We start from the raw sequence: 13588 nt of genomic DNA, 5'->3' as shown, positions 1-13588 counted from the left end.
TTTAAAAGGGGGACAATGTCATGCTGAAATGAGGGTGAAGGTGAGTTATAAACGTCATTAGAAGGCACTCAGATTGGGGATTTTAATTAAAAAAAAAAAGGGAAAAGATCTAGACACAGTATTTCATGTACACAGAGTTATGGCACACAGCCAACATCTTTGTTTTCAAAAAAGCTTTCTGAAGAACTGTTTTAAGTTACATTACACAACATGTCAAAAAGACCAGTGGTAATATGTGTTATAAGGAGGGGGAACTTTTGATTTTTAAACCATTATATTTTCAGTGATTTTGTGGCCATCCAAAGAGAACATTATCCCAAGCCAGATCTCCAGATATCACCACAGGCAGATGAACCAGCAGCTTCTGGTTTTCTCACAATTCCCAGTTATTGATGGATATACAGAACCATCTCCCCAGAAAAGGTTAGAATATTTCTAAAAATTCTAAGATTCTCCCCTCTGTGGCAGCTTGTGTATGGAGAGCAGAGGTAGGTGGCACACTTAACCCTTCCCTGATCTTCATTAAGCTATGATGATTTAGAGGTGGATAAAATAGGTTGTTACTTTTATGAGGTGTTTTCTGCTTACTTAAGGATCTACATGACTGTGGGCTCTATAGGGGGTAGGGAGTTGGCTCTCTCCTGTTGTAGAGCACAATGCCCAACATGTAGGAAGTGCTCAAAATCATTTACTAAATCGATGAACAAGCAATAACTGTAGAGAGAAAAACAAGAAGTCAGATGTTTGATATTTCAGAGTGATTTTAAACCAGGCCATTTTTAGTTTCCATAGGTAAAGATAGGTTCTTTTCTATGTCTGTGCTGGTCTTTAGACCTTATAGCTTAATGAAGATTTGACTTTACAAATAAACAAGTGCTAAAGTGTGGGGGTTGGGGGAGCTTCCACACTGCTAAGCAAAGTTTCTCCTTCCAGGCAGAGAGGTAAGGCCAAGAAGATGCATAGGGGTGGCTTTAAACAGCAATGTGTATGATACCTGGCTCCTACGGCAGAAGCAGATTGCAAATTTCACTGCATCATAGTGATAAGATATCTGGTGGCAGGGGGTGGTGGTGGTGGGGTGGTAGTCGATACTTACCTGCAAAAGAGGAGCCTGCTTCTCTGTGCTGGATGTCCTGTTGATCCATGGCTCCAAGGGTTTGCCTGTCCTAGAGCTCTGGGTCACCACAGGGAACTTGGCTGCCAAGGCTGGACGGTGAGAGGTCTGTAGCTGCTGCTCCTGTTGTACAACCTGGAGCTTTCTCAGTAACTCCTGGGGGGAGATCACCCCAGGGCTGCTCGTCTGACTGTCAGAGACAGGGAGCATTTGTCTTGGCAGGGTGGACTGTCCCTTTCCATGAGCCTGATGTCCTAGCATCTGAGGTGGAAGGGAGCCATTGAAATACACCAATTGTGGCTGGGCCAGGTCCTTGGCTGGAGTCACAGGAGTGGCAGCAGAGAAGGTTCTGCTGCTGTTGGGGGCAGCTGGGCTCACAGGGCCTGGTGTACTAAGGTCATACTTGTTCGCTGCCCCTGGGGTACTCTGGAGCTTCTCTAACAGGTTCTGTGTTCTGGAAGTGCTGTGCCCAGCATGTGAAGTCCTGATGTTATGGGGAGACCCTGGCTGGAGAGGTCCAGGAATAATTTCCCTGGCAGAATAGGAGTTTCCATTCTCACAGGGCCGTTGTTCAGGCAGCTCTGACAGTGGGTGCAGGTCCGTGTTTCTGATCATGAGTTTTTGAATGGCTGGACAAAGCTGCTTCTCCATGAGAGGTCTGGGCTCCTCATAGGACAGGGAGCGTACAACTCCCTGCCTAACTGGAAATTTCTCTTGCTGCTGCTGCTGCTGCTGCTGCTGCTGCTGTTGTTGCTGGGGAGTGTGGGGGAGTGCTACAGTTTCTGGACAGATAGCTTTGTCCTGCTTCCCAAACAGAGCTGTCAAGGATAAGTGTTGGGGTTCAGGGTCTAAGGTCTGGAAAAAATAAAGATATCTGAAAATGGGTTCACACACAATTTGGTTATGGAAGAGGGATACAAAACATAACTTACCTAACTGATGATTTATTCTATTAAAAAGGATCAATTAGAGAGAATGAAAAAATTATAAACTTGAAAATTTTGAGACTTTCTTTTTAATGTCAAATTCTTTCATACCCTCTTACCCCTAAGATAGTCATTATATTTTCATGTCTGCTGATTGATAAAGTAGACATGTGATCCTCGAGGGGGCCTGGGGTTCATAGATTGGAAACTACTATGGGACAAAATTACATATACTAACAGATAAACACTCTCTACCACAGGAAGTCCACTTAAGCCTGTAGAGTACAAAGGTATTGAGAATACACAGAAATAGGAGGAGTTTAGGTTCCTGATAGCTTTTCACAGAATTACAGAAATCTAGAGCTGGAAAGAAACAAGTCATTTACTACAACTTGATCTTTTCAACTATATGCCAGTGGCTTTTTAAAGAACAGTTATCAGATATGTACACTGTGTCTTGGCCAGCCAGCTAGAGAGCTCCTCTTTTCCTCTTTGGATCGACTCTACCTCTTTCGGCCACCTTCTGCACTGTCGCATTAAGAAAACATGAGCTCCATTCTAAAGTCAATATATTCTGGTTTCTCTATTAAAATATAATAAAAATTTCCATGGAAAGCAATAAAAAGAAAGCTAAAAGAAATGAGAAAAGACTTCTTAGTCTTCATCTTTGGCTCCCTGTTCATTTTCAGAATTTTGGTTTAAACTAATTCCTTGAAGAAAAACCTTTAATCAGGAATAACCATAATTAAATGACAGACACTATATTTGCAATAAATGAAGCTTTCAGATTAGCAAGTTTTGTTATTGCTGTACTATTCTGAAATATATATATATGTATATATATATATATATATACACATACACACACATATATATAATACATAAACATACACTGACAAAAAATCTGCTATTTTTTACCTTTTAAATTGCATATAAAGCTGCCACATTTATGTTTTAAATTGCAAATACAGTGACAAGTTATCAGGTCTACGGGGGATTTTTATTTTAAAATTTTTTATTGGTGCATTGTAATTATATATAATGTTGGGATTCATTATACCATATTCATACATGCACATAACTATCATCTCACTCCTTTTTCATTTCCTCCCTTTTTCCTCCCCTCCTCCCTCTACAGGAGGTTTTTAAATCACTCCTTTAAACACTGAGCTCATCGAGAACAAATACCCCATTCTCTTCACATAGTTCCTACCTAGCCCTATGCTTGGCATAAGGAAGTGCTCAGAAATATTAACTTCACTGCCGGGCATGGTGGTGCACGCCTGTAATCCTAGCGGCTTGGGAGGCTGAGGCAGGAGGATTGCAAGTTCAAAGCCAGCGTCAGCAAAAAAGCGAGGCTGTAAGCAACTTGGTGAGACCCTGTCTCTAAATAAAATACAAAAATAGGGCTGGGGATATGGCTTAGTGGCCCAGCACCCCTGAGTTCAATCCCTCATACCCACTCCAAAAAAAGAAATATTAAATTCAGTTTTGCAGCTTTGGTGGTTGTTCTTTCAGTGACCTTGGAAACCACCTACTCCAGAAAGAATATAGAACCAGTGGGAAATGTTTCTGTTGCCTCAGACATAGTTATTGGTCATCTGATGATGGTTTTTAAAACAAGTATCTTCTAAGGCGTTCAAGTCCACAAGACATGAGCACAGAAGGTGGTAAATACACAAAGTAAAAACTTTAACCTCTGTCTAGGAAAAATAAATCATTAATAATAAAAAACTTTAACTTGAAATTTTTCCTAGATTGACCTTCAGCATTCTTCAATGGCACCAGGCCCTCTGCTGATATACTCTGGGTAAAAGTTCTTTAAGAATTTCACAGACAGGCTGAGATTAAAAAAGCAGAGAACTTACCTGGCTGGGCTGAGGTATGAGCTGCTGCTGGTTGTCACTGGGTTTTACTGGGATTGGTTTGATGAGATTAGGGTTATCATAGATGGCAGATGAACTCGTTATCTGTTTTGGCTCGGAACAGGTTTTACACTGAAATGGAAAAAACAAACATCTCAATCTTTGGTGTAAAAGATTGCCTTAGTGTTTTGTTTTGTTTTGTTTTTTTAAAAAAAACACCTTCTGTTTCTTATCTAATTGGTAGATGATTTTTTTTTCCTTTGGATAGGTCTCATGCACAAGGGATAATTTCTTAAATTTCTGTGGTTTGAGCTATATTTGGGTATAAATCAAATTTTAATTTTAATTTTTCTTAGTTGTACAATTCAGTGCCCTAAACTATTGTCAACAACATCAGCCTAGGGTCTAGAGTTCTCAAATACTTGTATAATTGAAAGGTTATCTACTTGTGTAAGTAATAGTCTTAAAAGATATGCTCTAATGCTTTTCAATGATAAATAGTTACAGAAACTATTCCTTAAATAACATGTCTAGAATAGAATAGAGGGTTTCCCCTCCATTTGTGGGAGAGTTACTGAATATATTACATCAATGCAACTAAACCAAGAATAAGAGCTGACTCAAACCACTGATTTAAAAATTACTAATATCATCTTTATTTAATAAATGGCTTCTTGCATAAACACAATAATTCAAATCTGAGTGTTCTGAGCCACTCACTACAAATTAGATTTTCAAAGAGAAAGAGACAAGAGACAAGCCTTATCATTTCAAATGCTGACTCATTAACATCCATTAATCTAACCAACCATGCAATTGCTAACACAGTGGGATTCATAACAAAAGGAGAACAACATGATGTTGGTGTCTACTTTGCTAAAGCATCAAATAAAACACTATAAAAACACTACCTTCTGTACTATAGATTCTCTACAGCATCATTAGTTTCAACTGTATAGTCCAGGCCTCAGGCTACAAGACACTGTACCTGATATAGAACGAGCTATAAACACAATCTTATCCCTCAGGAACCCAAGGTTCCCAATGTGTTTTCCAGTTATTGGGGTACATTTTTAAATTCAAGGATATAGGAGCATGGGATATATTACTACTGAGTGTACTTAAGATTTATAAGGTTAACCATACAACATTCTATTTTCTTTCAAGAACTCTGTCAATCATTTGGGTGTGTGGCCCTAGTATTAAATGGGATGTGAAATCACTTTATGAGTCATAAAAGTATTATTTCTTATTCTTAGGTGAATGATGATGGTGATGGTATGGCTGATGGTCAGCTGGCCTAACTATTCTACGACACGGATAACCAACAAGGCAAGACAAGAATATTACTGAGATATAGTCACTTAAAAGACTTTCGTGTGAAATACCTTTCATTTTTGCTTTCTATTTGCAATAAAGTAGATATTTACTTTCACTAATTTTCTATGAACTAAATTTCAAGCAAAGAAAACATATTTTTCCCACCTTCCCCATGCTGATATCCAGATGGGCCAAGAGGCTGTTTGCCTCTCTTTATGCTCCTAGGTAGCTTTTTCCACTTACTGTGTCTCTAGAAACTATCTTCTATGTTACTACAACTGTCTACTTCTCTGAGAGGCATTGCTTTATAAAAATTGCTCCCTATCAAATTGCTCAGAATTAAACATTATTCACCTCAGTACTTTGTAGCTAATTTTCCAGTTGTTTAATTTTCTAGGCTTCTTTTAATCCAAATAACTTTAAAATACTTGGGAAAAAACACAGCTTTTGAAAACATATGTAATGGATTCTTCATGGAGAACCTGAAGCATTTCTTTAAAACCTAAAAAGCTACGTCCCATTTTATCAATCACACATACACAAATATATGTGTCTGGGCCAAGAGATATGTCTGAAAAAAAAATAAAATAAAAGTGCCAAAAGCTGACATTTTGGGTTATGGATTATAGGTGCTTTCTCTTTTATTAACTAAAAATTTAAAAGTTGATACATAACAATTGTGCATACCTATGAGGTACAATGTAATGCTTCTATACAATATATATTGTTTAATGATCAAATCAGATTTATTAGTACATCTATTCCTCATAGATTTACCATTTCCTTGTGTCAAAAACATATAAAAACCTCCCTTCTAGCTATTTTAAAATGTTCAGTATTGTTCACTACAGTCACCTCACTGTATCATAGGACCCTAGAACTGATTTCTCTGAACTGTAACACCGTACCCATTGACCAATCTCTTCCCATCCTCAACCTCCCTCTCCTCTTCAGTCTCTGATAACCCTATTATATTTTCTGAGGTTACCTTTAGATTCCAAATGAGTGAGATCATGTAGTATTTGTTTTTCTGTGTCTGGCTTATTTCACTTAATGTAATATCTTTCAGATCCATCCATAAAAGGATGCCATCTAAATTTATGGCTGAATAGTATTCCATTATGTATATGTATCTTTTCCTTTTATTTTTCACATTTTAGAATTTCCTCATTGAACATCAAAAGAGACAATTAAATAAATCACAATTCTATCTAAAAATGAGGGACTCTTGTCTTAAGTCAACAAATACAGTCCACTACTAAATATCCAGAACCTCACTGTACAACCCACACATCACTGCTGAAGCTGGTTCTTTTTCTTATTGAACTTTTTAAAGGTTATTTTACTATTTGCTTGAATTTCAACTACAAGTTAAATAAGGAAGAGGTAAAGGGAGATGGCACACAAATTAATATTGTCCTTTAAAGCAGATTCATAGAAAGTTGTTTCTAAAGAAGCATAAAATATTAGCAAAAATTAAATGTTTATATTGTTTTATTAGCTTTCTGTAAAAAGTTGTGTCACTAGGCCTTACTTTACCAATATCATATACCTAAATATAGCTCAAAACTTTTCTTCTTTTACTTCTCGGGATTTTCATGAGGAATTCTACAGAGACTTAAGTTTAAAACTTAAAACTGCAAAAATACTAGACAAAAATATATGGAAAAAGGTTTACGACATCAGTCTGAACAATTATTTATTTATTTATTTATTTATTTATTTTTTGGCTATGGCCCCAAAGGACAGGCAACAAAACCAAAAATAGACAAATGGGATTATATAAAATTATAAAGCTTCTGTACAGCAATGAAACAACAGAGTAAAGACATAACCTATGGAATGGAAGAAAATATTCTGCAAACTATACATGTGCTAAGGGCCTAATATATAAAATATGTTAGGAACTCAAACAACTCAAAAGTAAGAAAACATAACCTGATTTAAAAAATGGGCAAAGGACCCGAAGGAACATTTTTTTTAAAAAAGATATACAAATGGCCAACAAGCATATTTAAAAAATGCTCAGGTTGGGGTGTAGCTCAATGGTAAAACTTTGCCCAACATAGGTGGAAATGCAAATCAAAACCACAATATCACCTCACTCCAGTTAAAATGGCTGTTATAAAAAAGACAAAACATAACAAGTGTTGGTAAAGATGTGAAGAAAAGGGAACCCTTACATTGTTGGTTGGAATGTAAATTAGTACAACCATTATGGAAAACAATATGGAGGTTCCTCAAAAAATTAAATATAGAACTACCATAAGATCCAGCTATCCCACTTCTGGGTATATATCCAGAGAATACGAAATCAATATGTGAAAGAGATAACTTCACTCCCAAGTTAATTGCAGCATTATTCATAATACCAAGATATGGAATCAACCTAAGTGTCCATCAACAGACAAATAGAGAAAATGTGGTATATATTCATAATGAGATATTATTCAGCCTTTTAAAGAAAGGAAATCCTGTCATTTGTGAAAACACGAATGAATCCTGAGGTCATATGTCAAAGGAAATCAACCAGGCACAGAGAGACAAAGGCCACATGATCTCACTTTTATGTGGAATTTAAAAAAAATGAAACTCACAGAAGCAGAGAGTAGAATGGTGGCTATCAGAGGCTGATGGTGGGGGGACTGGGGAGATGTTGGTTAAAGGATACAAAATCAGAAAGGAGGAAATAAACTTAAGACATCTTGTGTGTATCATGGTGACTATAATTAAAAACAATATATTGCATACTTGAAAGTTGCTAAAAGAGTAGATTTTAAGTGTTCACAAAAAATATTACATATATGGGGTAATGCATGTTAATTAAGCTTGATTAGCCATTCCATAATGTATACATGTATAAAATCATGAGATATACAATAATATATGTAATTTTATTTTTCAAATAATAAAAAATAATTTAAAAAATAAAACTGACCAAAAAATTCTAGAATTGAAAAGGATCTCAGAAGTCTTAGTTTAACAGTTACCTAGAAAAGTGAAATTCTTTTATAACATTCCCAATAGGTAATCTTTCCATCTCTTCTTAGACACTTCCAATAATGTGGACTCACTTATCCACAAGAATTCTGAAGAAAATCTTATTTTCTTTCTCTCTTTATTCTCTTTCCATTTCCCCCCTTTCTTTATACCTCAGAACCACTTTACTTACGATCTTATTTTCCTGAAATGCTGTGTGTGGCAGAGGGGACAACCAGATGGAAGAAAGGTTACCTGACAGTGGAAGTTAATAGGGGACACACACCTCTAGTTGTTTAGGTCAGGTTAAGTGACAGAGAAAAAAACACTTGAAATGGGCCTTGAAAGGTTGATCGTATGTGACTGGGTGAAGAAAGGGAGGAGACAGCATGAGAAAAGACAAGAAGGCACTTCCAGAAAGCGAAATTGCTATTCTGTTTGGCAGGAGTTTCAAATATTTGTAGAAGATAATGGGGTTAAGAATAACCCAAGGCCATGTTGTCAAAGGCCTAAAGAGCCCAAGGGTTCATACACCACTCAGTGAAAAACTAAGCATTTAGACCCCTACATGATTATGCAGGTGCTTCTAGAAAGTTACATTATATCATATGGCTGCTAATGGAGAAAGGAATAATTTCTTCTATTATTTGTCTCATAGTGGGAGCAACTGACATTATGTATTTTATTTATTTATTTTTATTTCTTACATACATGACAATAATGTATTTGATTTTTATAGAAAAACAGTCTGTACTCTAATTAAACATCTGCATTTCATGTCAACATTTTATAACAACAAAACTATGGGGACATAAAGATAAATATAATGTTATTTTGATCTCAATGAATTGATAATGTTGTGGGAGAAGTTGATTTAAATGTAATAAATGAGAAAGAACAAAATAAGTTCTACAGAGAAGTAGACTGTGTGGGGGAGAGAGAACAACACAGATGGAAGAAAGGTTTACCGGGACGGTAATTTGAAGAAATGTGGAAAAATTCCATGTAAAAAATGGCTTGGAAGGATATGTGGATTCTGAAAGGCAAACAAAATGAAGGAGGAAATAGTCCAAACCACAGGTATAGTATAAAGTGATGTGTGGCTTTACTATCCCAGACCTGCAATTTGAAATTTCTCCAAAGACCTCAGATACCTTTTAGGGAGAAATAATACTTAGAAATAACAATCTGGGTGACAGAAGTGTTTAGTTCTCTATCTAGAATTCATCTAGGGGTAGGAAAGATGGTGGAGTGAGATGAACATCATTACCCTAAGTACATGTAATGAAGACACGAATGGTGTGACTTTACTTTGTGTACAACCAGAGATATGAAAATTTGTGTCATATATGTATAATATGAATTGTAATGCATTCTGCTTCATACATAACAAATTAGAATTTTAAAAAAATCATGTGAGTAAAAGCATTGGAAACTATTAAAAATAAAAAAGGACAATCTATTACAGAATCTCCTCTAAGGAAGAATCCTGAGAAGTTGTTCCTCTGGATTATCACAAATCCTTGCCAGAGTCTACATAGACTAACACATTTCTCTCACTGCATTTTCTGTATTGTTATTAAGGTGTGATTATTGGTCCACTCAACTGTAAAATTCTGAAAGGCAGGAGGTTGTGTCATCCGCTCCTGGATTCCCAGCTCTAGCACTCCTTACATCTGTGGGCATCCAACATGCTGTCAAGTGAGTCAAAGGAGTAAGGGCAGGTACTGAGTTTCTTTGCTCCTTAGACACTTAATCACAGGTATGACATAGATATGAATTGTTGAACAAGATATTTTAATGATAAAAACACTCTTAAGATAAAAATAAAAACAAATTTTCACTGTGGGACAAAAAATACTTATTGCTACTGGGTTATCATGTATTTCTAGATCTTTTCAGGGGATTCAGTATTCTTTGTTTCTATAGTTAAGAAACAAAATGTGAACTAATAATATTTAACATTATGCAGTTTTAACTTAATTTATTTGATTTCTTTTTTTTTTTTACTCTTACACAGAGGATTTGGCTCCAGACACATTAATGTAATTTCTTATTTATTATATCCATGACAATTGAGAAATTATAATTCTAATATTCCTACTAACATTAAAACCACTTAAGTTCATAATTTCTTTGCCCCTTAAAATATAACCTACTAACACTATTTTGAAGTCTTTCTTATTTTTCCAAGTAATTATGTTATAATATGATATTCAGTTACATATACTTATTTTAGCTAGTTTAATAAAAATTCTAAGATTTTTCTTTTCTTTCTTCTTAATTTTATTTTTGTCCATTTTTCTAGAGAGGATTAATCTTTTACTTCTCAATTTTTGGTAGCTCTTTATAAAATAGGGAAATTAGCCCACTTCCTATTTTTTTAGGTACAAATTTTTTTCTCTGTTGTTTTTATAATTTTTCACTTTGCTTCTTTTTTAAAACTTTGAAAAAATATTCACTGTTTATTTTTATGTAGTTGAAATTAATTGCTTTTAAGACACAGTTAGGAAGATTTCTCTATTCCTAGACTGCAAAGAAATCCTTGTAAGTTTTCTTTTGTTATATGAATTTCTAACACATTTGAAATGTACCCCAGCATATGGTATAAAGTATAGATTCAATTTTGTACTCTTCTAAATAATACAAGTTGCCTAAACAATTTGTTTATTTAAAAATCCATTTAAGTATCTGAAATAGTTACCTTTATTAGATCCTAAATTTCTCATACACTTGGGTCTAATTCTGGACCTTCTCATCTATTCCATTGATCCATCTGGCTGTTTGTGTATCAATACCATCAATTTATATTGTTTTAAAAGTTTAGAACTCAATTTTTAATATCAAATTTTAATATCAGGTAGAGGTTGTTCTGCCCCTGCCTCCCACCCCTATCCCTTTGTGTCCCTTCATCCCCACCCTTGCCAACATTGTTGTTCTTTGCTAGGGATTTTCCAGTTATTATTCCCTGTATATTTATTTACATGAACCTTATGGTCAACTTGTCTAGCTCTACAAGGAGGAGGAAAAATAGGAGGGGGAGGAAGAGGAGAAAAGAAACCAGTGATACTTGCTTAGGGATTACTTCAAATTTATGGACTTAAGGAGAACTGAGAGCTTTATGTTGAATTTTCTCATCTGAAAACAGGGCATATTTGTTCAAGTCTATTTTTATGCTTTCCAAAAATTATTAAGTTTTTCTCTTCAGGTTTTGTCCATTTTTTGGATGAATTTTATTACAAAGGATTTTATGCAATTTGTCACTACTTATTTAAAAAATTTTTTTTAGTTGTTGATAGACCTTTATTTTATTTATTTATATGTGGTGCTGAGAATCAAACCCAGTGCCTCACACATGCCAGGCAAGTGCCCATAGCCCCTTGTTACCCTATTATTGGTGTCTTCTTTCCCAGTGCATCTTCTAACTGGATGCTGTTTGTTTATATAAAGACTATTGATTTCTCAATAGTCTTTTAATTCACTTAAAAGCAGTTTCCGTTAGCCTACTAAAAGCAAATAAACATTTTGTTTTCCATGCAATTTTACTTGGAATAGTGACCAGTCTTTCTTAATGACAATATTCCCATAATGGAATTGAAGTATGTATCACAAGAAAGGGTAAAAGCTCACCTTTGTGTATTCATCTTTGGCTTTGGTAAGCATTCGTAAGATATCTACTTCTTTGCCCTCTCCAGAATTGGGCATCACTGGGGAAATTCCTGCTGCAGCTCCCTGATGGGCTTTCAACTGTTCATACTGAGTTAGGCTAGAAAAACAGAGGGAAAGAGCCACATAAGGAAAACTGATTTAACACAAATGGCTTTAAAAACCATCCCAGTTCTTACCCAGTTGTTTCATCCTCTTATAAACATATTAGAAATAACACTTCAGGAATTCAAAGAAGAAAAATGAGAGGTGAGGTCTTAATTGACTACATTATGAATATTGAGTAGGGGTCAGCAAACTATAACCAGCAGGTCAAATTCAGTGCCCCACCCATTTTTGTAAAGAAAGTTAGAAACACAGCCCTGCTCATTTGTTTCTGCATTGTGTAAGGCTGCTTTCCTAGTACTGTAGCAGAGCTGAGTAGCTGCAAGAGAGATCATATGGCCTGAAAAGCTTAAAATATTCACTATCTGCTCTCTTTCAGAAGTTAGTTTGCCAGCTCCTAGTTTAGAGCACTTGAAAGGACTCTGTCATTCACTGCTAAGAAAGCCCTATTTAGAGTTTTCAAGTAGTGAGGAAACTGCACAACAAAGAGAAATTTTTTCTCCTTTCTTGTCTCAGAGTGCCTTGAAGCCAAAGCAAGTTTGAGTGTAGCGGCTCAAATCCTATACTTCCTTGGCAGTAGAGACTCAGTGCAGAATTCATCCCAATTTTGAAAAGAGGAGCATTTTAAAAGGCGCTTACGGCAATGAAATGAAGAGTGTATTTTGTTGCCCTGAAAACAACACAGAGGGAGACCAGATTGCTCCTACATGTTGCAAGGTAATGTTGAGAAAAATGCCTTTCACTTTGTGTGCTTTGACTTTCAGCTCAAATTCTTTTATTATTGTCATGAAGTTTATGGTAAAAAGAGATCTGAGAATTTACTGAGAGATTTAATTCTAACTGGGACAGGGGTCTGTTCCCACAAGTTGGCTGCTTATTGCTAGTAAATAATCAATTTCCTGACCGAGCTGTTAAGCAATTACTGCAGAATGCTGACAATTTTACCATGGCCTCTTGGCTGAGTTACAGGGTATTTTTTAATCTATATGAAAAATCCTGCTATTATTATCCACTGCACGATTTACAATAACGTGAATGTTCTAGGAACTCATTGTTATGTTGTTAAATACCAGTTTGAACACACTTAATCACCATCTGCAACTTGAGCTAGTTATCTAAAATTAGCTCTTGCAAGCTAGATTTTCAGGAATCAATTTTTTTTAATAAAAAAAGGGTTCCCCATTTTTTCATCTTCTTGGGGTCACTTTTTAATAATTTTCTGCCTCAGGATTTTAAAATGGAAATTGGTTCTTTTGCAGACAAAGCTGCAGCATCACATCCATGTGGGCAGCAGCTATCCTATGTGCTTGACTTAGTCCAGTCCCAGGCTGAGAGCCAGCACCGTAGGAAACATATTTCATTCTGAGTCTCTTACCCATCCTCATAAATATCAGGGAAATAACTGCCTCACAGTGAGCAGCCCTAGGCTCAGGAACTGATCAAAGTAAACCAATCAGAGAAGATAGCATGCTTACTTGGGCTCTCCTTTCTTTCTTTTTTTAATTGATACTGGAAATCTAACCCAAGAACACTTTACCACTGAGCTACATCCCAGCCCTTTTTTATTTGTTTATTTTGAGACAGGGTCTCACTGAGTTGCTGAGGATCTCACT

At 35.8% G+C, this 13588-nt stretch overlaps 1 protein-coding gene and 1 long non-coding RNA gene across 3 annotated transcripts in view; one reads left to right on the top strand and one right to left on the bottom strand.

Moving 5' to 3' along the window:
* LOC144364983 (uncharacterized) overlaps window positions 1–5340 on the top strand; it is a 37425-nt gene extending 32085 nt beyond the window's left edge. The window contains exon 3 of the long non-coding RNA XR_013423212.1: window positions 5165–5340. This is a non-coding gene — a long non-coding RNA (uncharacterized LOC144364983). The remainder of the gene's footprint in view (window positions 1–5164) is intronic.
* Dcp1b (decapping mRNA 1B) overlaps window positions 1–13588 on the bottom strand; it is a 50731-nt gene that overhangs the window by 4362 nt on the left and 32781 nt on the right. For both annotated transcript variants that reach the window (XR_013423209.1, XM_005333988.5), the window contains exons 5-7: window positions 11835–11970; window positions 3909–4037; window positions 1097–1969 (exon numbers count right to left, since the gene is read on the bottom strand). Coding sequence is in view for 1 of the 2 variants with exons in the window: in XM_005333988.5 (XP_005334045.2) it covers window positions 1097–1969; window positions 3909–4037; window positions 11835–11970 (1138 nt within the window). In the remaining variant the exon portion in view is untranslated. The remainder of the gene's footprint in view (window positions 1–1096; window positions 1970–3908; window positions 4038–11834; window positions 11971–13588) is intronic.

Source organism: Ictidomys tridecemlineatus, chromosome 6, assembly GCF_052094955.1.
Source record: "Ictidomys tridecemlineatus isolate mIctTri1 chromosome 6, mIctTri1.hap1, whole genome shotgun sequence".
NCBI lineage: Eukaryota > Metazoa > Chordata > Mammalia > Rodentia > Sciuridae > Ictidomys > Ictidomys tridecemlineatus.
This window is presented reverse-complemented; position numbering and strand designations above follow the sequence as displayed.